Source organism: Ranitomeya variabilis, chromosome 6 (genome assembly GCF_051348905.1).
Source record: "Ranitomeya variabilis isolate aRanVar5 chromosome 6, aRanVar5.hap1, whole genome shotgun sequence".
Lineage (NCBI taxonomy): Eukaryota > Metazoa > Chordata > Amphibia > Anura > Dendrobatidae > Ranitomeya > Ranitomeya variabilis.
The window spans coordinates 313,196,031-313,219,710 of record NC_135237.1 but is presented as its reverse complement, the minus strand read 5'-3'; the positions used below and the strand labels follow the sequence as shown (position 1 = coordinate 313,219,710).

Below are 23,680 nucleotides of genomic sequence, written 5' to 3'. Positions count from 1 at the left end.
AATGCCTTTACTGAAATTATATTTTATTTGGTAGTTATGTACATTACTTTTATAAATGAAACCAGTAATTTTACCTGTATGTGTTGTGGAACCCACTGGAAACCTAGCGTCTCTTAAAATCATGTGAAAACCTTTCTGATTCTACAATTCAAGCTACCAAGCATCTACAAGTACATAACATATGTGTGTATCTATCTATATATATGTGCGTGTCTCTCACACTGGGCGTTTTTATTTCTGAAGCAAAACCTGATTTCTTGGCAGGAATGAAGCTGCGGCAAAAACACATTTTTTGTTGCGGTTTTGGTACGTTTTTCTCATGCGTTTTGGGAGCTAACTTTTGTCTTTGTGCATGCTAATAAAGTTAAGTGCCCCCAGAGAAGAAAAACTACTTCCTATAGAACCATACCCCTAGATCCTTTAAAAAGCCAGCAATTCATCTGCCACTTAGAGTAAAATCACACTGACAGGTTAGAATAGAATAGATATAAATACATAGATATATAGATGTAAGTGACACACATATATATATATATATATATATATATATATATATATATATATATATATATATATACACCTTATATACTGGACTGTAAGCCGAGATTTTCAGCCCATTCTTTTGGGCTGAAAGTCCCCCTCTTGGCTTATACTCAAGTCATACCCAGAGGTCGGCAGGAGAGGGGGAGCGGGGCTGTCTAATTATACTCACCTTCTCCTGACTCAGTCCCTGGCTCCCCGGCGCCCCAGCTTCTTCTTGTACTGAGCGGTCACATGGTACCGCTCATTACAGTAATGAATATGCGGCTCCACCTCCCATAGGGGTGGAGCCGCATATTCATTACTGTAACGAGCGGTAACGGTGACCGCTCAGTACAGGAAGAAGCTGCGGCGCCGAGGAAGCAGGGACTGCACCGCGCCAGGAGCAGGTGAGAATAACGGGGAGGGGAGCGCAGCGCTGCGCGATATTCACCTGCTCCCTGTTCCGGGCGCCGCTCCATCTTCGGCGACTTCTGCAGTGACGCTCAGGTCAGAGGGCGCGATGATGTGGTTGGTTAGTGCGCACCCTCTGCCTGAACGTCAGTGCAGAAGACGCTGAAGATGGAGCGGCGCCGGAACGAAGTCAGGTGAATATTGAAAGTGCCGGGGGCCTGAGCGACGGAGAGGTGAGTATGTGATTTTTTTTTTTTATATCGCAGCAACAGCAAATGGGGCAAGTGCCTGTGTGCGGCATCTTATAGGGCCATAACGTTTGTGCAGCACTATATGGGGCAAGTGTCTGTATGGGGCCATAATCAACGTTTGTGCAGCATTGTATGGGGCAAGTGTCTGTATGGAGCATCTTATGGGGCCATAATTAACGTTTGTGCAGCATTGTATGGGGCAAATGCCTGTATGGAGTATCTTATGGGGCCATAACGTTTGTGCAGCACTATATGGGGCCAATATCTTTATGGAGCATCTTATGGGGCCATAATCAACGTTTGTGCAGCATTGTATGGGGCAAATGTCTGCATGGAGCATCTTATGGGGCCACAACGTTTGTGCAGCACTATATGGGGCAAATATCTGTATGGAGCATCTTATGGGGCCATAATTAACGTTTGTGCAGCATTATATGGGGCAAATGTCTGTATGGAGTATCTTATGGGGCCATAACGTTTGTGCAGCACTGTATGGGGCAAATATCTCTATGGAGCATCTTATGGGGCCATAATCAACATTTGTTCAGCATTATATTGGGCAAGTGTGTCTATGGAGCATCTTATGGGGCCATTATTAACCTTTATGAAGTATATGGGGCATATTTTAATATGGAGCATCTTATGGGGCCATCATAAACTTTATGGAGCATTATATGGGGCTCCTGATTCAATATGGATATTCAAAAACACTTAACCTACTGATGTCTCAATTAATTTTACTTTTATTGGTATCTAGTTTGACTTTTGACATTTACCGGTAGCTGCTGCATTTCCCACCCTAGGCTTATACTCGAGTCATTAAGTTTTCCCATTTTTTTGTGACAAAATTAGGGGGGTTGGCTTATACTCGGGTCGGCTTATACTCGAGTATATATGATATATATATATATATATATATATATATATATGTATTAATGTGTGTGTATAACAGATAACAGGTTATCTTTCGGATTACATAGTCAAGCATCTCTACTAGTGCTCCAACTTTAATACATCACCTACCAAGATGTAGCCCCTGATCATGCAGCCAGGTTTCCATTTTCAGTAGTGTTGATTGTCTAGTCTGAGATACATTCCTAAAAACACTGAGTGGCTTCTCCTGACTTCTGTATAAACATGCATTCCCAGCATGACACTGTGCATGTCTATTAAAGAAATATAAGATCAGGGGATACAACTTGTCTTGAGGAGGAACAAAAGATTGGGATGTTGAAATTCTTCATGTCAGGGCCTTGTGTACAGTCACCCTAAAGACCCCTGTTCTCTGTCTGCTGTTCACAAATCTGACCCCATTTACTAGCCATGGATATACAAGCAAATTGATGGCTTAAGTATGGAATAGTTTAGGGAATTTGCAGAACGACATGATGTAGGAGCTGTGGTGCCAGCCAACTCCGGTCATCATCCACTTGTCACCTGAGGCTTTTAATAATAAAAACTGTTCCTGACCTAATTTTCCACAATAGCGATGCAATAGCTCTTTCATGTAATGTGATAATTTCACGCAGAGAGACAGGTCCTATATAGCTCTTTCTGGCTAATTTTAGGCCCCGCGGCCTGGACCCAGCACTACTAAGATCGACATGCTCAAGTTTATGTTGTAGGAACCATTCAGTGAATGTACTAAAATGTGTATGAGTCTTTATTCAATCTGCTCCTCACCGAGTGATTATCGATCTCCAGATATCAAGGCTTGTTTCTTTTCTCTCCAGAGGCCACAACCAGAGGATGGAATTCCTGGGTGACTCTATAATGCAGCTGGTCGCCTCCGAATATTTATTCATACATTTCCCTGGTCATCACGAGGGCCACTTAACGGTGAGAAGCCCATAAATCACGCTCCGAGAAGGCAGGCATCACAGGCGGAGCCGGGCATTTAGTGAATTATTCTGCCATTGATGAATAACTAGGTAGTCTGTCACCCTGGCTCCTTGCAGGAGATTTGTGGGGCTTTAAGAAAAATGTTGCAATGGCATAACATAGTGATTTATGAGCGTGAAGCCTCATGCGGTCTTTGTTTCTTCAGTTTGACGAATCAATAATGTAATCAGTGATCAGCTTTGTATGCTCGTGGTGGCACCGGTGCTAGTTTCACAGATAGGAGCATTACGGCTCTTTGTGTAGCTGATTCGTACTGGGGTAGTGGCCTGTTTGCATGCTGCTAACTTAATTAAAGTTACTGATTGTAACCGTCAAAAGTAATGAAGGCTTTTCATTTTGTTTTCCTCCAGATCTGGAGGCATGGTGGGCTCCCTTCACTTGTGTGGGCGCTATTCCTGACATTGTCCTCGGGTTTTCAGAATCCTTTTTTAATCTTCAATAAAGTCCTGATTATAATATCAGGCTATTTCATGGTCTTACTGCCCCGCACCTTGAGGAGCCGCAGGTTACATTGTGATCAGGCTCTGCTAACCTTCTACGTGTGTGATATGGTGCTCATTTTATGCAAAAAAAGCCCTATCTAAATTGTTTAAGTATAAAGTATGCAAGTAAAGTGCCACCTTTCAGTAAGTGCAGGTCTAAGAGGGAATTCATGTCACATATGGTTTCTGTGAGACTTCAGCGGCAGAACTCGGGGTACGATTTCTGTAGCCCATAGTCAGAAACTAGGCAACAGACAATAGGAATATGTTTGCACTATTTAAATAAAATTATTTATTTTTATTACATATTAGACATGCTTTTTCTCTTTAAAGGGAACCTGTCACCCCCAAAATCGAAGGTGAGCTAAGCCCACCGGCATTAGGGGCTTATATACAGCATTCTGTAATGGTGTAGATAAGCCCCAATGTATCCTGAAAGATGAGAAAAAGAGGTTAGATTATACTCTCACAGGGGCGGTCCCGCTGCGGTCCGATCCGATGGGCGTCGCGGTCCGGTCCGGGGCCTCCCATCTTCATAGGATGACGTCCTCTTCTTGTCTTCCTGCCGCTGCTCCGGCGCAGGCGTACCTAGTCTGCCCTGTTAAGGGCAGAGCAAAGTACTGCAGTGCACAGGCGCCGGGCCTCTCTGACCTGTCCTGGCGCCTGCGCACTGCAGTACTTTGCTCTGCCCTCAACAGGGCAGACTAGGTACGCCTGCGCCGGAGCCGCGGCAGGAAGACAAGAAGAGGACGTCATCCTATGAAGATGAGAGGCCCCAGACCGGACCGCCCTGGGTGAGTATAATCTAACCTCTTTTTCTCATCTTTCAGTATACATCGGGGGCTTATCTACAGCATTACAGAATGCTGTATATACAGTCATATGAAAAAGTTTGGGCACCCCTATTAATCTTAAGCTTTATGTTTTATAAAAATGTGTTTTTTTGCAACAGCTATTTCAGTTTCATATATCTAATAACTGTTGGACACAGTAATGTTTCTGCCTTGAAATTAGGTTTATTGTACTAACAGAAAATGTGCAATCTGCATTCAAACAAAATTTGACAGGTGCATAAGTATGGGCACCCTTATCATTTTCTTGTTTTAAATACTCCTACCTACTTTTTACTGACTTACTAAAGCACTTTTTTTGGTTTTGTAACCTCATTGAGCTTTGAACTTCATAGCTAGGTATATGCAATCATGAGAAAAGCTACTTAAAGTGGCCACTTGCAAGTTGTTCTCCTGTTTGAATCTCCTCTGAAGAGTGGCATCATGGGCTCCTCAAAACAACTGTCAAATTATCTGAAAACAAAGATTATTCAACATAGTTGTTCAGGGGAAGGATACAAAAAGCTGTCTCAGAGATTTAACCTGTCAATTTCCACTGTGAGGAACATAGTAAGGAAATGGAAGAACACAGGTACAGTTCTTGTTAAGGCCAGAAGTGGCAGGCCAAGAAAAACATCAGAAAGGCAGAGAAGAAGAATGGTGAGATCAGTCAAGGATAATCCTCAGGCCACCTCCAGAGAGCTGCAGCATCAACTTGCTGCAGATGGTGTCACTGTGCATCGGTCAACTATACAACGCACTTTGCACAAGGAGAAGCTGTATGGGAGAGTGATGCGAAAGAAGCTGTTTCTGCAAGCACGCCATAAACAGAGTTGGCTGAGGTATGCAAAAGCACATTTGGAGAAGCCAATTTCTTTTTGGAAGAAGGTCCTGTGGACTCATGAAACCAAGATTGAGTTCTTTGGTAATACAAAAAAGCGTTATGCATGGCGGCAAAAAAACACAGTGCGTTGTATAGTTGACCGATGCACAGTGACACCATCTGCAGCAAGTTGATGCTGCAGCTCTCTGGAGGTGGTCTGAGGATTGTCCTTGACTGATCTCACCATTCTTCTTCTCTGCCTTTCTGATGTTTTTCTTGGCCAGCCACTTCTGGCCTTAACAAGAACTGTACCTGTGTTCTTCCATTTCCTTACTATGTTCCTCACAGTGGAAATTGACAGGTTAAATCTCTGAGACAGCTTTTTGTATCCTTCCCCTGAACAACTATGTTGAATAATCTTTGTTTTCAGATCATTTGACAGTTGTTTTGAGGAGCCCATGATGCCACTCTTCAGAGGAGATTCAAACAGGAGAACAACTTGCAAGTGGCCACTTTAAGTAGCTTTTCTCATGATTGCATACACCTGGCTATACACGTGGCTCCCTGACGAAGGCTGTGTAGCCGAAACGCGCGTTGGGGCAGAGGCACGTTCGTGGAAGGTCCCTGCACTGCGGTGGGTAAACTTAACTGGTATTTATTTATTTATTTATTGACTGTGTCATTAACACAGCACTACTATGCTGGTGGCACAGACAGCGGCAGTATAACCATTGGGCAATATACTCGCTGACCGCTTTTATATCTATAGTTGGTGATTACCCCGCATGTTAGATTTGATAACCTTTGGTTTTACCATTTATTTCCAATTTATGGGAATTATCATCTCGCCTGCAGTAGCAGCTATTATGTGTGGATTTTACCCTTTCCATTTTTGGATTATGTTCTAGGACCTCGCCACCTACATGTCTCTTGCTATTGTTTTGTGACACTCAGCTGTTTTTGTTCATTCTATTGTCTCCAATCATTGGTGGTGTTCATGTTTTAATTAATATAGTATTGTGTTTTATATTTCAACTTCCCTTTATGTCATCTTTTTTTTGGTATGGTTACACCTGGCTATGAAGTTCAAAACTCAATGAGATTACAAAACCAAAAAAAAGTGCTTTAGTAAGTCAGTAAAAAGTAGGTAGGAGTATTTAAAACAAGAAAATGATAAGGGTGCCCATACTTATGCACCTGTCAAATTTTTTTTTAATGCAGATGTATGAAACTGAAATAGCTGTTGCAAAAAAAACAATTTTTATAAAACATTAAGCTTAAGATTAATAGGGGTGCCCAAACTTTTTCATATGACTGTAAGCCCCTGATGGTGGTGGGCTTAGCTCATCTTCGATTTTGGGGTGACAGGTTCCCTTTAAGGCATTTTATAAGTGACATGCTGTTTATTTAAAGGAAATCTGTCACCATGTTTTTTTCTACCCCATGATGTCAGGACAGAGACTCTGATTCCAGCAATTTGTCATTTACTTTACTGTGTTATGCAGTCTGCTACAGATACAGCAGTTCTCTGAAATGCTGAGCTCTGTATAACCCCGCCCACTCAACTGATTGGCTGACTTCTGTGTACACTGTGCATAGTCAGAAAGCTGCCAATCAGTGGTGGGGGTGTGGTTGGACTACATGACAGCAAGTCTACTAGTTTTCTATTAATAATCTCTTACTGATAAAACACTAATTTTATATAAACTACACTATGCAGGCCAGTAAGTGACACATCGTTGGAATTCGAGTCTCTGCTCTTATATTATGCTGCTCTCAGAGTAGATAAAAAACCTTGGTAACAGATTCTCAAAGTACATTTTAAATCTGCAATGGAGAAATCCATGGCCATATGAACGGCAGTGTAAATTTCCCATTCCCAAACAGTTTGTCAGCAGTTTTTATGTAGGGAAAATGTGTGAACATGTAACATAAGTCTTGCGTTAGTATTTTTTATGTAATACATAGAGATTAGAAATACTTTTTGTATTAGTAAAATTCTGGCCCTTAACATATGTAATCAGCTCAGAATGCCGACTCGGAAGATGGACTTAGGTCTATTTAGAAATCCTGCTAAGATGGCAGCAGAAATGGAATCTTTCATTCGTAGGGCACTGACTTAATGCAATCATAAGGAAGTTGTGCGCTGTTAATGAGGCATGGCGAGCGGTAATAGCACATGCAACACAAACAAATCTCTCTGCGCCTCGGTTATTATGTCGCAGAGCAGAATAGAAAAGGTCCGCGGTCCTGCTCTTCCAAACACCAATGACAAACATGTTTTGAAGCAAATTGTTGTTATTTTTAACTCTAATTTACTGCCACTCCGGGTGTAGACGTGGCGGTTCGCCTAATTATAGGCGCTTTCCTTAAACACTCCATCTTGTCACACAGCCAGAGATTATTGGATGTAGCCATTAGAAAAAGACATTTTCAGTGCGAGCCGTTACAAAACATCACCGTTTTTATTCTTATTTTCTAGACTCACACTTCTTTTTTTCTAAGACAAAACTCATCGGTGTCCCTGGCACACACATAACTTTCTTGTAGATTTTCATATACAATAAACAAGTCTTCCAACTCGTCTTCCCACCTTTCCATTCTGCAGGCATGACTAGTGTGGTGTTATTTATTGCAAGGTATAAGCATTTCTAGTGCTTTTAGCGAGATACGATGCATATCATAGATGTGGGTTTCCTATGTTTAGTTTTCTTTTTTTATTAGAAATTCAACATACTTTTGGGCAGCACCGTGGCTCAGTGGTTAGCACTGCAGCCTTGCAGCACTGGGTCCTGGGATAACATCTGCAAGGAGCTGGTACGTTCTTGTGGACTTGCTCTCCTTTCTTCCTATTCTCTGAAGCCGGCATGTCAAGAGGATAAGTCGTCAGGGTTAAAGTAGTGGACAACTAAAGATATGACTGTCTAACCAGCATGGGTGGAGAAATTGCAGAAAAAATACTTTACATCAAAATTCCCCCAGTATTAAGGGGTTAACAATCCTCTATTTAGTCCTAGGCAATGGAAAATGAGTTTTGTTTCTCACAAGGAACAATGCTGCTATTGTTTTACCAACTCCACACAAGTTTTTAGGAATGATTTTACATATGTTACCTTTCTATCGTGGAAATTCCACTTCCTGAAGGTCATTTTGATGGACATAATGGGCACAGTAAGGCACTGTTACATTAGAATTCACGATTATCCCAATCTGAAGAATTAATGAATGTGACTCCAGTGTACACAATAGCACTAAGGCAGACCAAACGCTGCTGAGAAATGCCATGACACCAAGCCCTCGTCCCTTCCTGCTCCATCTAAATGCTTCATTTTGATGGACATAATGGGCACAGTAAGGCACTGTTACATTAGAATTCACGATTATCCCAATCTGAAGAATTAATAAATGTGACTCCAATGTGCACAATAGCACTAAGGCAGACCAAACGCTGCTGAGAAATGCCATGACACCAAGCCCTCGTCCCTTCCTGCTCCATCTAAATGCTTCATTTTGATGGACATAATGGGCACAGTAAGGCACTGTTACATTAGAATTCACGATTATCCCAATCTGAAGAATTAATAAATGTGACTCCAGTGTACACAATAGCACTAAGGCAGACCAAACGCTGCTGAGAAATGCCATGACACCAAGCCCTCGTCCCTTCCTGCTCCATCTAAGTGCTTCATTTTGATGGACATAATGGGCACAGTAAGGCACTGTTACATTAGAATTCACGATTATCCCAATCTGAAGAATTAATAAATGTGACTCCAATGTGCACAATAGCACTAAGGCAGACCAAACGCTGCTGAGAAATGCCATGACACCAAGCCCTTGTCCTTTCCTGCTCCATCTAAGTGCTTGCTACACAAAAGGCAATGTAATGGAGAATGCCCCAGTACAGCTTGTGATTCCTTCTGTCGGCCACATGCTCTTGTTTATTAGTGAGCCGCTTTGCTCGGAGCGTGTGAGACATTCAGATTTCTCCTTCCGCTAGAACATATGCTTCCTGCAGGATTATATTGCTGTTGCACAGGAGGCTGACCTTGTCATCCACAAGGACTGCGTATTGGGAATAGCCCACAGTAGTGACAGCCTGTGGCCTTGTGATGTGCCGTGAATTTATGTATGGGTGGGAAATGAGACGGAACTATATATTGCTACGTGATATTAATATTGGATGGTCTTTTCTGAGGATCTCAGATAGATAGATGGAAAACAATAGTTGACAATACGATGTGATAGCTTAGGCTGTTTACACAGTGCACATTAGCATTGAGAACCATATTAGCTGAACTATGCCTGCCTTACAGCCGTCACCATGAGAACTGGGCTGTCTGGAAGTTATTCTGCATTTTTTCTTAACATTTAAGCATTACATGGTAATAAGGCCACATTCTCACATTCAGTATTTGGTCAGTATTTCACAGTATTTGTAAGCCAAAACCAGGAAAGGGTTCTCTACAGTTCAAGCAGTCAGAATGTAGAATGTCGACCACAAGAGGTAGTAATGGCGGACACTAACAGCTTTTAAAAAAGGGCAGGGTGATTTCCTCAATAAACATAACATTGTGGATTATAGCTAACTTCGGGACAAAATGTACAATTGGTGGAGAAAGGCTGAACTTGATGGACGTGGGTCTTTTCTCAACCTATGTAACTACTGACCAAATACTGAACGTGTGAACGGGGCCTTATATTAAGATCCTGCAATGCAGCTGCTTAGATTATTTTATATTGTAAGACAGTTGGAAGAAGGCTTTCTGGTCCTCTTGTTTTAGTCATACGTGTGTTGATGTTATGCATGGTATATGTGATGACGGTGCCATGATTGACTCCTCTCCGACAACGTAATACTCTGGCTACACCGGAGATGGGGTGTGCGTCTTGGGACAAAGTGACAACAGGGTGTTTGAACGATTTCCCGATACTGGCAGTGTGGGCAGTCACGTACCTGCATGTGGTCATGTGCCAAGTAGAGGTGTCTGCCTTTTCTCGGTCACACGGCCTGACATGACCACACGTTAGTTACGTTACTGCCTACTTCTACCGGCAATGCCGGGGACCAGTGCATCGCTTGCTGTTACGATTCAGCAGTCTGTACTCACATAGTAACTGCATACTTCTGTCCCAAACCTGGACATCTACTTTATTCCATAAGTCAGCTATATGTCTGGGTCTGTTCGGTAGTACCAATCCTAAAAATGTTCACACAAGTCTGCCAGGAAGATAGTTACTGTATATACTTTTTATTACCCATATGTACCTATACCCTTTATGTACATATGGTATAGATGTCTGACAGACACATACCTGTACTGAAGAATTGGTCTGTACAATAATGGTTGCACTAGGGCTGTTTTCGATTTTTTGCAAGGATTTCTTACTCCACTCATAGTTGCTTTAGCACACATTTTTTTATTTTCACAAGAGTAACAGGAGAGAGTGGACTGCACAATTTAGCACCTTACAATTGAGTATTGTCTGTTGCCTAGTTTCTGACTATGGCTTACAGAAATCGTACCCCGATTTCTGCCGCTGAAGTCCCACAGAAACCATATGTGACATGAATTCCCTCTTAGACCTGCACTTACTGAAAGGTGGCATTTTACGTCCATACTTTATACTTAAACAATTTAGATAGGGCTTTTTTGCATAAAATGAGCACCATATCACAAGTGTAGAAGGTTAGCAGAGCCTGATCACAATGTAACCTGCGGCTCCTCAAGGTGCGGGGCAGTAAGACCATGAAATAGCCTGATATTATAATCAGGACTTTATTGAAGATTAAAAAAGGATTCTGAAAACCCGAGGACAATGTCAGGAATAGCGCCCACACAAGTGAAGGGAGCCCACCATGCCTCCAGATCTGGAGGAAAACAAAATGAAAAGCCTTCATTACTTTTGACGGTTACAATACACATGTATTGCAATGCATGAGCACTGTCCGTTTTATCCTGTCAGAACGCCTGTTAGACCCTGCTGCTGGCTGAGCCTGACAAGTCACCGTAGCCGACATCATTTGACCTCTGGCTGCCATGTGACACCCCTTGGCGTTCCATAATCATGCCATAGGGGTGAGAGAAGAAGCCCACTCCCTCTCACAAACTTCTAAATGCCACGATTGCGGCCTCTAGAAAGTAACACAGCCAATCAGGTCCCAACGATGTCACTGGTCAGAGCTATCACTCCGCACCGGAATCCCAGTGCTTGCTGGACTCTGGGGGGTCTCAAGCACTGCAAGACTTTATTTACCGTCCAGCGGTCGTGAAGGAGCCCCCACACGACTGTGTTAGCCATCTAGATGCCATAGTCACTATTGATAGCTGCATCTGAGGGACTAAATGGCCATGGTCACTGTTAACACCAATCGTAGGTGATACAGCAGGGTCTCCGCTATAATGTACAGCTGGCAGCTGCTGCATTTTTACCCGTCGGGGTATGCTATTCTGTTAAATCCTAAGTGACTACCAAAAGGTATTTTTACTGGCCTGAGATATAAGACCATCATTCCCCAGAATAAGCCTGCTGCTGTTGTATACTCGAACATCAACCAACAATCTTCTGCTTCCAGTGATGTCATGGTGCCACTTTGTAGAACGTCTCCGTTCCAAATGTAAAACTCAGTCCATTTTCAGAACTAAATGTCAATCTTTGATGTATTTTGTTCCACTCAAAGCTGTGCTATGTACAGAAATGTATGTGCCGCGATGCTCATAGATAAAGTACATGTGATGAACAAGTGAGGCACGTCGGAGGTCTAGAAGCAATATTATCCTCAACTGTAATTACCGAATCCTGTCAAACATGACTGACACTGCCAAGATCTGTAAAAGAAAGTTCTTATTATTCACAACGAGCATTTATCTTTCATGAAACATTGGGTGCCCTAATCTGTCTGAAAACCTTCAGAGTGACAGTTTGAGAAGAACAGATTTAATAAAGGAATGGCTTTAGAAATAATGAGAGATCTATGCTGGTGAAGAAGTTTTCAGCAAAATTCTGAGTCAGTCAGCAGTGCAGAAATTAGGCCAGAAAGTGTTCATAAATTAGGGAAAATGCTAATACGTTAAAATCCCATGATGGGCTTGTTAGTTCCTTTGTTTAGTTTTGGCTGGGGCTAAGGAATATGCTTGAGTTATGAAGACACATACCTACTCTAAGGAACACTAAAAGCCGATCTTAAGTGGTCTCATTTTTTACTATGTCAGGCTTTTGGATTGCGTTGCCGTGTTTTTATGTCCCCTCATTATCTCCGTCTCTGTGTATCTTGCAGCTGCTGCGTAGCTCGCTGGTGAACAACAGGACACAGGCCAAGGTGGCAGAAGAGCTGGGGATGCAAGAGTTTGCCATCGCAAATGATAAAACCAAGCGACCCGTGGCTCTCCGGACCAAAACCTTGGCTGACCTGCTTGAATGTAGGTAACTAGGAGAAGGCTCTGAAATAAGGGGCATGACATGGAGGGTAATGGAGCTGAGGATGGGGCTGTTGTCTGCACACTCTACTAGCTACCAGGGCTTTTATTCATATGCTATGAAATTCTGCTGTTGTTGGTAAAACAATATTCTAATTGTTTTTATTAAAAAAAATAAATAAATACTGCAGCCTTAGATTGGAGATGGTATGACTTAAGCTGGAGCAATGGCTGTGTCTGGGTGCTAATCACACACAGGGCCCTGAGACCCCATTGCTCCATTTTCTGTGACCGCAGTTTGGTGGAGTCTGAGTTGCGCCATGTTCCGGCATTCGCTCAGCTGATCCAGCCGCACTCCATACTCGCTTCCCTTGTCACTCCTATAGACTTTGAGTGCAGCAGTAGGACGCATGCTTACCCATCGGTCCATTCAAACTCTTCCTCCCCGTGGTTAACATTGGAACAGTGGAGCTCAGAACCACTTTATGAATATCGGTGGTGGTAATAGCAATCAGGCATGCGTTCATCTTGGGAAATCCCCCTTATATGTAGTCAGTGTAATAATAATGTTAGCAAATACCTCCAATTAGAAATGCAGAATAGTTCTTCTGATGAGCTATGTCTCTTGCCCCATGTGCAGGGCATTGCAGTAGCTTAGGTATCCATGGTTACGACCGCTCATATAATGACAATTAGTAGTAAGTGGTCCTAACCATGGATATCTAAGCTACTGCAGTGCCCTGCACATGGGGTAAACATCAATGCTGGCTAATCAGAAGAACTATACTACATTTCTAATTGGAAGTCTACATATTGGGATAGGCTCTTAAACATGAGAATATTATTACATACTTGTCTCACAACCTAAAAAATAATTTATATCTGTACGTCACACCATAATCCTTCTTTGCTTCTCGCCATGTGCACAAGGTGAGGAAGATAAGATATGCTGAATTGTTGTGTGATCAAAAGTACCAAGAGTCCGCATTAGGTAGCAGTTGGCTGACCATTCCCCCATACACAGGAACGCTCAGCTCTCTGTAAGAAAACGATTCTTCTGGAAGCAGCTCATCTCCGCGCCATATAAAAGGCTTTCTCTACTACAATTCACCATCATCTGTCAGCGTAATGTCGGGGGCCCCTTACACATTAGCGTGTCAGCTGACTCTTATCTATTTATCTAATGTGTATGGGGGTCTATGGTTACAGTTATATTAGTGTTGTTGTAAAAGTACTGAAGAACACCACCGTTACAATGCAAAAATAACAAAACACACAACATTTTGGTCCTAATTCATTAAGCAGTGGTCGCCAATTTTCTCATAATTGCGTAAAAATAGTGACTTGGAGTATTTATTCCAGTCCTGGGCAGTTCCAACTTTTTCATAAGTGATATGAGCTTTGCCTGAAAAGGCGTTGCCAAGCATGGCCACCAAATGAATCATAGTGCATGCCAAAAAAGTGGGGAAAATGCTGACATATATATACTCCTTCCTTGGCTGGATGGTATGGCGGAGCACAGAAGCTGAAATATGCACCAGTCTTCATATAGCGATGTCACTGGCGGTACGCGAGTTCTCAGTGGAACGCATTCTGCCTTCCACATCTCAATCTATATAGAAAATATAATGATAATCTTTATTTTTATATAGCGCTAACATATTCCGCAGCAGTTTACACACATCATCACTGTCACCATTGGGGCTCACAATCTAGGTTCCCTATCAGTGTGTCTTTGGAATGTGGGAGGAAACCCACGCAAACACGGGGAGAACATACAAACTCCTTGCAGATGTTGTCCTTGGAAATATGGCTACTTGTGGCCTTAAAATACCGGCAGTAAGGACATCACGCAGCACACACCATCACATGTGGCCACAGGATCTAGCCAGTGATCCCCTGATGAACCCCAGTCCTCCTGGGGGAAACGCCATGACCTTTGATATGTCTGACCTGCACCATTGCAGATGAGTACACCATTACTTACCCTGAAACCTCTATACAAAAAGAATATTTTTACCTTAAGGAAACATTGTGTTATTTTAAGTTTTTAGCAATCCCCTTTTATGCGTCCTTCCCCTTCTGCTGTGGCGATCACAAGCTGAAGTTATGAATCAGAGATTTGGGATCGTATGCTCTGCGTCATAAAGTGCTGATTTTTTTCATAAACCTCTGGCAGGCCTGATCTTCTCTAATATAAAGTTTTCACCTCTGTTTCAGGCATAACAAGCGATTATTGGTAATTATACCATATATCACAATTCCTGTTAGGAAGGAAAGGTGAGGTTATGTTAGTGGCCCATGTATGACTAGTGTAAGTGGTGATATCAGTGCTACACATAACCATGGTGGTATATGGGATAGTACCTGTACTACACGCTATGTTAGGGTGCATTGGGGTCTTAAGGGAAAGCGTCATACCGTAGAAGCGAAGGGTGCCAGCCTCTTCTGAGAGTAGGGGAATCTATGAGGAATTCTAGCCTGTACATATTGTGATCTATTGTCCCTATCTATTTTTTTTTTTTACTTGTTTTCATTTTTTTTGTAATATATATATATATATATATTTATATATATTGATATATATTTGTGTGTGTGTATAGGTTATGTATATTTTTGCGGTCCATACATTTGTTTGTTTTATAAACCAATATCAAGCCTGGTAAATTACCGCAATTTATTTTTGTTATAAATAGTAGAAGTGAATGGTAATAGAATTGTATTCTTGTTTTTAGTCTTTTAAACTGTTACTTTAAATTGTGTCGGTAGTAATAATAAAAATGTTGTAGAAATAATAGTAAAATGCTGTGAACCTGTGCTAGAAGACTAGAAAAGCCCTCGTCTGCATTTGTTACATTTACAGCAGCGCACATCCGAGCAACCAGCATAATTTATTTGATGCCATGAATTGTTTTCAGAGCCGCCTTTGTAGCGACTTCTCCTCCTTCCTACCCGATTGCGTTGATTTGGTTAGATCATACAGATAACAGCTGGAGGACAGGACGGAGTTCTGCTTCCTTCCCTTTCCCCAATGCTTGTGGTGCCCTGTCCTTGTTCCAAATCTAATAGAAAAGCTTCCATGCAGCCCACATGCTTTCTAGAAATTGGGCCGCCGTGCTTCCCGCATGTAGGAGCACAGCGCTGGTGAACATTAGGCCACATATTTTATTAATATTTGATCAAGTCCAGTACATTCCATCAAATGGGTTCAGGACAATCCTAGTAATGCATCTTTAATGTTGTTTTATGCGTCTATTTCCTTGGCCCGGTGCATCTAATTACGTGATAGATTAGTTTGAGCTGCAATGTCTTGACAATATTTAGGGTTAGTGGGAGCTTGCAGCCATGTGGAGCAGATTTATTAAAAGCTAATGTAATCTTGTAGATGGGCGCAGAGTGATCTCAAGGTCTGCTATTGTGTATTAGGCGGGCTGCGTGTTGACTTACAGGGGAGACACACAGCTGGCCATATATTGAGGACCATATGTTGGCGTCTCACGAGGGTTGTTTTGGAAAATTTGAAGTAGAAGGCAAAAACCTTGTATTCTTTCTTGTAACTATTAGCTGCGGAGCTGCGGACACTCATGTAGCAGAGTGTTCTCCTGTCGCCATGTGAAGTGGAAGCAAATGGTATAAGAAGAATTAGACCGTGCTGTGTAATGAGCAGTTAGGCATTTTTTGGACTAGTGGTACATTGGTGACGCTTACATAAATATTTAATATTACAATCCATTTCTTTGTCAGAAACGTATAAGTGGTTCCATTTTTCCTATTCACCAGCTTTCGCCATTCTCGTTTAAAGCTTGAGCATCTCTAACCACTCAGTGACCCAACTACTTAATTCCACCGCGGTAGAAAGTGTCTGATGTTACTTTTTTTATATCTGTAATATTATTGTTTTTATAGCCTTCTGGGAAAGTGTGTTCCGCATTAACCTTATGTGTTTTACCTGTAGCGTTTATTGCTGCACTTTATATCGACAAGGACTTGGAATACGTTCACACATTTATGAATGTCTGCTTCTTCCCGAGACTGAAGGTAAATGATATTTACTTTTGACCATCTAAAAAAGAAAAAAAATGTAATGGTCGTGTCTGACAGCTGCAGAAGGGTTAAACGTCCGTAGCGGATCAGGCGATGGACATAACCGTGCAAGTTGATTTATGCATTAGTGGCGGGGATGGATTGGCAAGGCAAAAAGATAACATTCGTTAAATCCCCTCGGGGTGTCAATAAGTAACCAGGAAATCAGTTTTCAGGAAAGATAGCCGGCTCAGGGGGCATCACAGAGTGAGTTAGGCTCTGGCGCAGTAGACACATGGAAGAGTCAATCATTGGTAGCCGGGAACAGTTTGACAAAGCAAATGAATCAAAACTTGTTTGGAAGGGAGTTGTGGCATGCTGCTGGTGATTGATGCCACCTTGTCTTCTGTGGGACTAAATAACAAAAGATTATTGTTTCCCGATACATTTGACCAAGTGATTCCTACTGTCTGTAGTATTGTCTATCAGGCACTATTTAGAGCTGACTGGTTCCTGCCTGCTCTTGCTCCACAGGAGTTCATTTTAAATCAAGACTGGAATGATCCAAAGTCGCAGCTTCAGCAATGTTGTCTGACGCTCAGGACGGAAGGGAAGGAGCCAGACATTCCCCTGTACAAGTGAGTGCCGCGTTATTACATGCATCGTGACTATTCCTTCTGTAGCGAAGACGCTCTGTACTGCACGTGTTGGCTTTTAATGTACTTCAAACAATCATTGGGATTTTTCAACATTTTTTTTTCCTTTTGGTTGTTTTGCTTCTTTTATTGTGTTTATTTGTGAGGTTACTTAAGTCATTAAAACTTGTGATATTTTTTAAAGGGATTCTACTGGAATAGAAAGAAGAAATACTATTCTAAATAGTGTGATTAGATAATTATAGGTATTTAGGAATCTCCGTGTTTTTTCTTCTTATTAAATGGCTTTTGGTAAAGGTAATCACCAGGTGACTACCGAGGCGCATGCTTACAGGTTTCTGTCAGTATAACAAGGCAGTAGCCTTTTTAATTCTATTATTAACTCCTTAAACCAAATTAATATGATTTGGTAATTAAAGGTGTTTTAGGAACGTCAAATTACATTTCCTAAATTTATTTTCTTTATTTTTGTTGTACTCCCTAAGAACCCCTTTGAAGGGAACCTGTCAGATCTGATCATCATGCTGTTAACCTGCAAAACCTAAGATAAAAGCAAAATGAGCAAATACCCTGTAGTGAATAAATAGTAAATGTAAATAACATAGGGTAATTGGTTAACACTATTTTGCTCAAAAAAGTGTAAAAGCCATCCCATCCCACCCAATCTTTATGGTCCCTAACTCTTGTAGGCTATTAACCTGCAGATATGGGGGTTAATCTGCGAGTTAACAATGGTATACAGGTGCCCAGCCTTTATACTAAAAATGCGGCACCCAGGAGAAAATGATCTTTATTTCTTCCAGAAGACCCCGGCCTTGAGTCATGAGCCTTCAGTCATGAGAGTGTGCCCGCAGCAATTACAGTCACTGCTCACAGCACTGGGAGTGGCGGATGTAATTTGACTATGCATACTAGACTAGCAGTATTATTACATTAAACATGATGTCCTGGCATAAGTATTTGATGACCTATCTATATAATAGGTCATCTCTAGCAGATCAGTGGGGATCCAAAACCTGTTTCCCCAACAATAAGCAGTTATTTGCTCCAGTGGTGATCCGATGAAAAACAATAAGTTTGAACTGAGCTGCTGAGTGCAGATTGATTCAAAGTATACCATCCCCTGCGGAGTCCAGCGTGACTGCTCCTATTTTTTGCATAGAAGCTGTGTATTAGTAGCTGGTAGCAGCCACAACACTTTGATTGCAACGACTCTAATCAAAGTATTTACATATGGCTGACTGCAGAAGAAAAAATAGCTGATCAATGGAGGCGCCCCAGCCAGGTGTTGGACCTCCACTAATCTGGTATTAATGGCCTATCGTCTAGATTTTGTTTGTCTTTTTTAACTGCCTTCGGCTCGATCTTAAGACATGGCAACTGGATGGATGATCTGTAGGAAGATCAATCTTGTGCCAGCCTAGATAGGTCCACCAGGGTCTTTTCTGCCATTGTCTTGACAGTATCAAGCCATCGGGTTACTGGTCTTCCTGTTCGCATTGTTCTTTTATTTTTCTGACCGTCAAGTCCTTTTGCAATGATTGCTGTCTTCGTTTGATGGGTCCAAAGTGTGCAAGTCGTGATCCTTGGTTTAAGTGACATGTCTGGCTTAATTTGTTCCAAAATTGATTTGTTTGTTCTTCTTGCCATCCATGGCACTGATAACATCCTTCTCCAGCACCACATTTCGAAGGCTTCGATTTTTCTGTCTTGTTTCTTTATTGTCCAGGTTTTGCATCTGTATGTTACCACAGGAAAGACCAAACTATATACAAGCCGTGTTTTCGTCACCAGTGAAATGTTTCTAGAATTGAAGACCTTGTCCAGTGACTTCACTGTTGATTTGCCCATAACCATTGTCCTATTGACTTCCGGTGTCGTCGCTGAATCTTGTGTGATACCTGTGCCCGGATGACTTCAATAATACTCATTTGTATATATTTGCATCATCTTCTGTACCGCTTATATTTCCCTTTTTATCAAATCCATGTTTTTTATGACGCTGACATTCCTGTGTCCTATTTCCCATAACTGGGACAACCAGAAAGCACCACTAGATGCATATAAATGTACAGTATATGTAATGCTAACAAGAAACCTTGATACCATCAAGTTTTGCATGATTTTCCATCCCAAAGGTTGTACTCCTAATGAGACTTTTTTATAAATTGTAGGACTCTTCAAACGGTGGGACCTTCTCACGCAAGGACGTACACAGTTGCCGTGTACTTCAAAGGCGAGCGAATTGGCTGCGGTAAAGGGCCGAGGTAATTTAAAAGCTTTCCCTTTATGTTTGATTAATAGATAATGCCGAGAAGGTTTCTAATCTAGTGGCTCCAGCAATACGCATCACACACATTAATAAGTTAGTTCCCCTCCATGGCCCTGTCCTGTCTTGACTTCAAGGTAGACAACAATGTTGAGTCATTATGCTTGGTTACTTATGACGAGCGCAATCACATACTCCCTGCTTGTAATGTCAGCTGTAATTAGCTAAATCATAGCCGTATTGTCAGTTCATTACATACATATGAACAAAGCCATATACATTTCTGCAGCAACGTGACATCTTTGAAGGAAAGGTTGACAGAAAATCCATGTTGCATCCCCACTCCTTGTGCTCTTTGACAGCTCCTATTGTTACCCATCTGTGACTGAATTCTGTTTCACATTTGTTCTACCCATCCAGAAGGAATCTTATTATATTATTTACTCCGTCTTCTAGTGAGGATCCATTAATAATGGTTCTGTGTGGGTTGTATTTTTTTTTTTCCCCCGTTAGCGTGTTGATGATTTTTTTTTTAATGTACTGTAGGTTTTGTTAGCTGACGGTCATTAATCAAAAAGGGGAATAAGGAGCAATAAATGCATGCAGGCTCCTTGTGCTGAAAAGATTGGACGCTTCACGGACTTTATTTTTACAAAGTGTTTCATTAGGACAGTGAAGTTGGCTGTCGCATTGGGACATATAAGAGCTAATCAGACACAAAACAATTAACAGAATCTACAAGCTTGTGGGCTAAATTTAAAAAAAACAAACGGGAAAACAAAAAAAACTATTAAGCGTAGCAGCAAAGAAGTTACGGTTTGCGAATACATAGCAGAAGTATCATTTAAATGTGTAAAGTTTCTTTTTTTTGTAAAAAGACCCTCAAGAAAAATGTATCGTTTTCTCATTTTCTTGTCTTAATGCCATTTTAAAAGGATTTAAAAGCTTTGTTAAAGCTGATGGTGGTAATTAGGTTAATTGGTGAATTTTTTTTATTTCTCACAGTATTCAGCAGGCTGAGATGGGAGCTGCTATGGACGCCTTAGAAAAATGTAAGGGTTTTTTTTTGTCTTATGTCTTGATTTTAGAGAGTTTATTTAAGCATTACCAATGTTGTAAAAAGTGAGTCTCAATCTTGTCATGATGTCAGGTCAGGTTTAGCTCCAAAATTCTGTAATTCTTAAATTTTTTTTTACTATATCTTTGGAGCAAATTCTTATGACTGCATTTTTGTGCCCACCTGAAAAAGGCAGACACTGTCAAAAATGAGGTGAGACGGTGGACAAACTGACTCCCGTCTGCTTTATCAAACATAATGGCCCTGTCAGCGGATATGCTTGAATCCCGTTTTTCAGGACTTCAGACAGAAACCACAAAGGCCACTGATGTGGCAAAAAACGTGATGTGACCCGGCCTTGTGCAGTGGCTCTCTTCAGACAAGGCACCCTCAGTGACTCTCGCTTCCTCCGGATGAATGTGATTCGCCCGATGGCGAGGAGATAGCACTGATTGTCTATAGGAATATTGTGACATAGCAATGTTACACTCTTGCCCTGAGAGCAAGTGCCAAAATCGCAGGAACGTGAGTATTAGTGGGGTTATTTTACAAGGGGGCAACATACGGATTGAGAAGGGGTTGTCAAACAGTTTTTAATGCTAATAATGGTAATGGATGTGTGAAAAATGCACACTTGATACGGCCACCATACAGCGATCTCTGAGAGCTGCTACTGCGCGGGCGGGGCCATCTTGGAGGAGGACATTTTTTTTTCTTCTCCAGCAAGATGGTGCCGCCTGCACAATTGCAGCTATCGGATCTCTATACACACCGATAGCTGCTACTGCGCAGGCGCAGCGGGTGCCATTTTTTTACACGTGCTCAATAACATCAAGAATACTTATTAACTGGACTCTAAACAACGCAATTATGCTGCAGCGCTGGGGCCACACCATCTGCCTACACAAGCCTTTTTGGGTTTTTTCTCGTCTGTACAGATATTTATTGTGTTAACTAGGGGGTAGGTCAGTGAGAGATCAGTGACCTGTCAGAAGTCTGCATTATGAATGCCTAAGCAGAGCACCACATGAAGACCCCTCACAGGCCGCCTCAGGGCACGAGCATATCATTAACTCAAAACTAAAAATAAAGATCACACAACAACCACAAGATGGATTTCATCAACAAAGATATCATTTTAATCAGTATAACAGCACCGACCTGACACTGTGTGTAGGTTACTGTGCACAATCCTGCAGACAGGTTCACTTGAATTGTTTTATAAACAATGTTCTATATATATATTATTAAATTTTACATATCACCATCGATATTTAAAAAAAATAGCATGAAATTTTGAAATTTCACTCTGGCAATAAGCCTTATGCTAGATTTCTACTTCCTATTCTGCACATAAGACTTTTCTGCAGTCTCATTATCATCGCAGACAGCATTACAGTAGAACACAGGATCCACCATTCATAATAAGGGATGGGATTGGTTAACATCCTTCCCTTCCCTTCACAATGACCTTAGCCCAAATCAGAGCATGCCCAGAAATTACTTCTAAAGTAGGCAATAAATCAGAACCAGTCAACTGCCGATGTCCATGTGGTTGCTGAAACATTTTTTCTTTACCTAAACTTGCCACAACCTTTGTTTATTGGGCATCATGTGGTCCTATCTAACACCAATGGCAGAAATAAAACAGCGCCTTGTTGAATGTGACAAGCCCGGCGGTCTTGCCTCTGTGACATTACCGGCACATCCTTCCAGCATTGTTGGTGTCCGCCTGTTAATGACATACTGCTTTCCTAGATAGATGGCTAACAGACATAACATAGGTGATGTCATTGTTCTTCTTCTCCTCCAGATAATTTCCCCCAGATGGCTCATCAGAAGCGTTTTATCGAGCGAAAGTACAGGCAGGAATTGAAAGAAATGAGGTTGGAGAGGGAGCAACAAGACAACACAGAGGACGTGAGGAAATAAAGCCTACCATTCTTCCAGTATCCATTCAGACTCACTAGGGGCAAGTGCCGCACACAATCCCCCGCCTGGTTGCAAGTGTTTGCAGACATCTCCTGCTGCGTCCAGTTACATGGGAAATAAAATCATGAACTAGAGATTTATTTTTGTTTGTTTTTTTCTATATGAACATTTTAGTACCTTTCATGCATTTTTAACGAATGTATTGTCTGAGTGTCTTTTTACTTATATTAATTTTTATTAACGTGTTTGAATTAATAAAGTAAAAACTCTTCTCTTCGTGAACAATACAAGTCATTCTGCTTCCTTGATTATTGAAGTTTAATTTGTAAAAGCCAAAAAAGCCAAAGAAAAGCTATTATTCTAAAGCATCTGAAGGATTTAACCTCCTCCTCCCCAGGAAACAATTTAGTGGTATTCGGTTATTTTTGCAGAAAAATTGTATTACTCTTTAGTAAACTCTATCTGTATGACAATATCTTTGGGGTGACTACATTATATTTCACTGTTGTCTGTGTACATTCACTGTGCGTGAGCAAAATGCAATTAATGAAGACAGAAATTCCTCTGATGTTATACACGTAGAAAATATAAGGTACTTATTTAACTTTTTTTTTATTGAACCTGTAAAAGCCATCCATCCACTTCAAGGTGTACGTCTATACTGGCTGGACCCTGACTGTAATGACTCACCTTTCCATGTGCCTATACAGACCTGGATGGATAAGGGTGTGCAACACAGGAGGGGCCAACACCGCACAATAGAAGAAAAAACCGTCAAAAGGGCATTTACGCCTATGGTATTAAATTAATATGCAGGGGCAAAAAATGTCACCCTGACCAAGCACTGATGAACTGCGGTCTTTGTTTCTACGTATAATAAAAATTAGAAGATGTGAATGAGGCCTAAATACAGCAACACACGACAATTCACAACACTTAGCAATCGCTTACAGAACCACCCCTTAGTAATCGTTTTCTGTGTGAGTTTATTAGTGTTTCAGATCATTCTGGCCCACTCTCTTACAACATTTCTTTAGTTCTTTGAGGATTGTGCTCATTCGTTTATGCAATCCTTTTATAAGATCCCAGCACAGCATTTCGATT

The 23,680-nt window shown here is 41.5% G+C and overlaps 1 protein-coding gene across 3 annotated transcripts in view; it reads left to right on the top strand.

The window, feature by feature from the left end:
• DROSHA (drosha ribonuclease III) overlaps nt 1-23,051 on the top strand; it is a 276,733-nt gene extending 253,682 nt beyond the window's left edge. For all 3 annotated transcript variants that reach the window (XM_077269726.1, XM_077269724.1, XM_077269725.1), the window contains exons 26-32: nt 2,918-3,023; nt 12,501-12,642; nt 16,595-16,677; nt 17,197-17,300; nt 19,493-19,585; nt 20,593-20,639; nt 22,458-23,051. In XM_077269726.1, the coding sequence (XP_077125841.1) occupies nt 2,918-3,023; nt 12,501-12,642; nt 16,595-16,677; nt 17,197-17,300; nt 19,493-19,585; nt 20,593-20,639; nt 22,458-22,576 (694 nt within the window). In that variant the 3' untranslated portion in view covers nt 22,577-23,051. The remainder of the gene's footprint in view (nt 1-2,917; nt 3,024-12,500; nt 12,643-16,594; nt 16,678-17,196; nt 17,301-19,492; nt 19,586-20,592; nt 20,640-22,457) is intronic.
• The last annotated feature ends 629 nt before the right edge of the window (nt 23,052-23,680 follow it).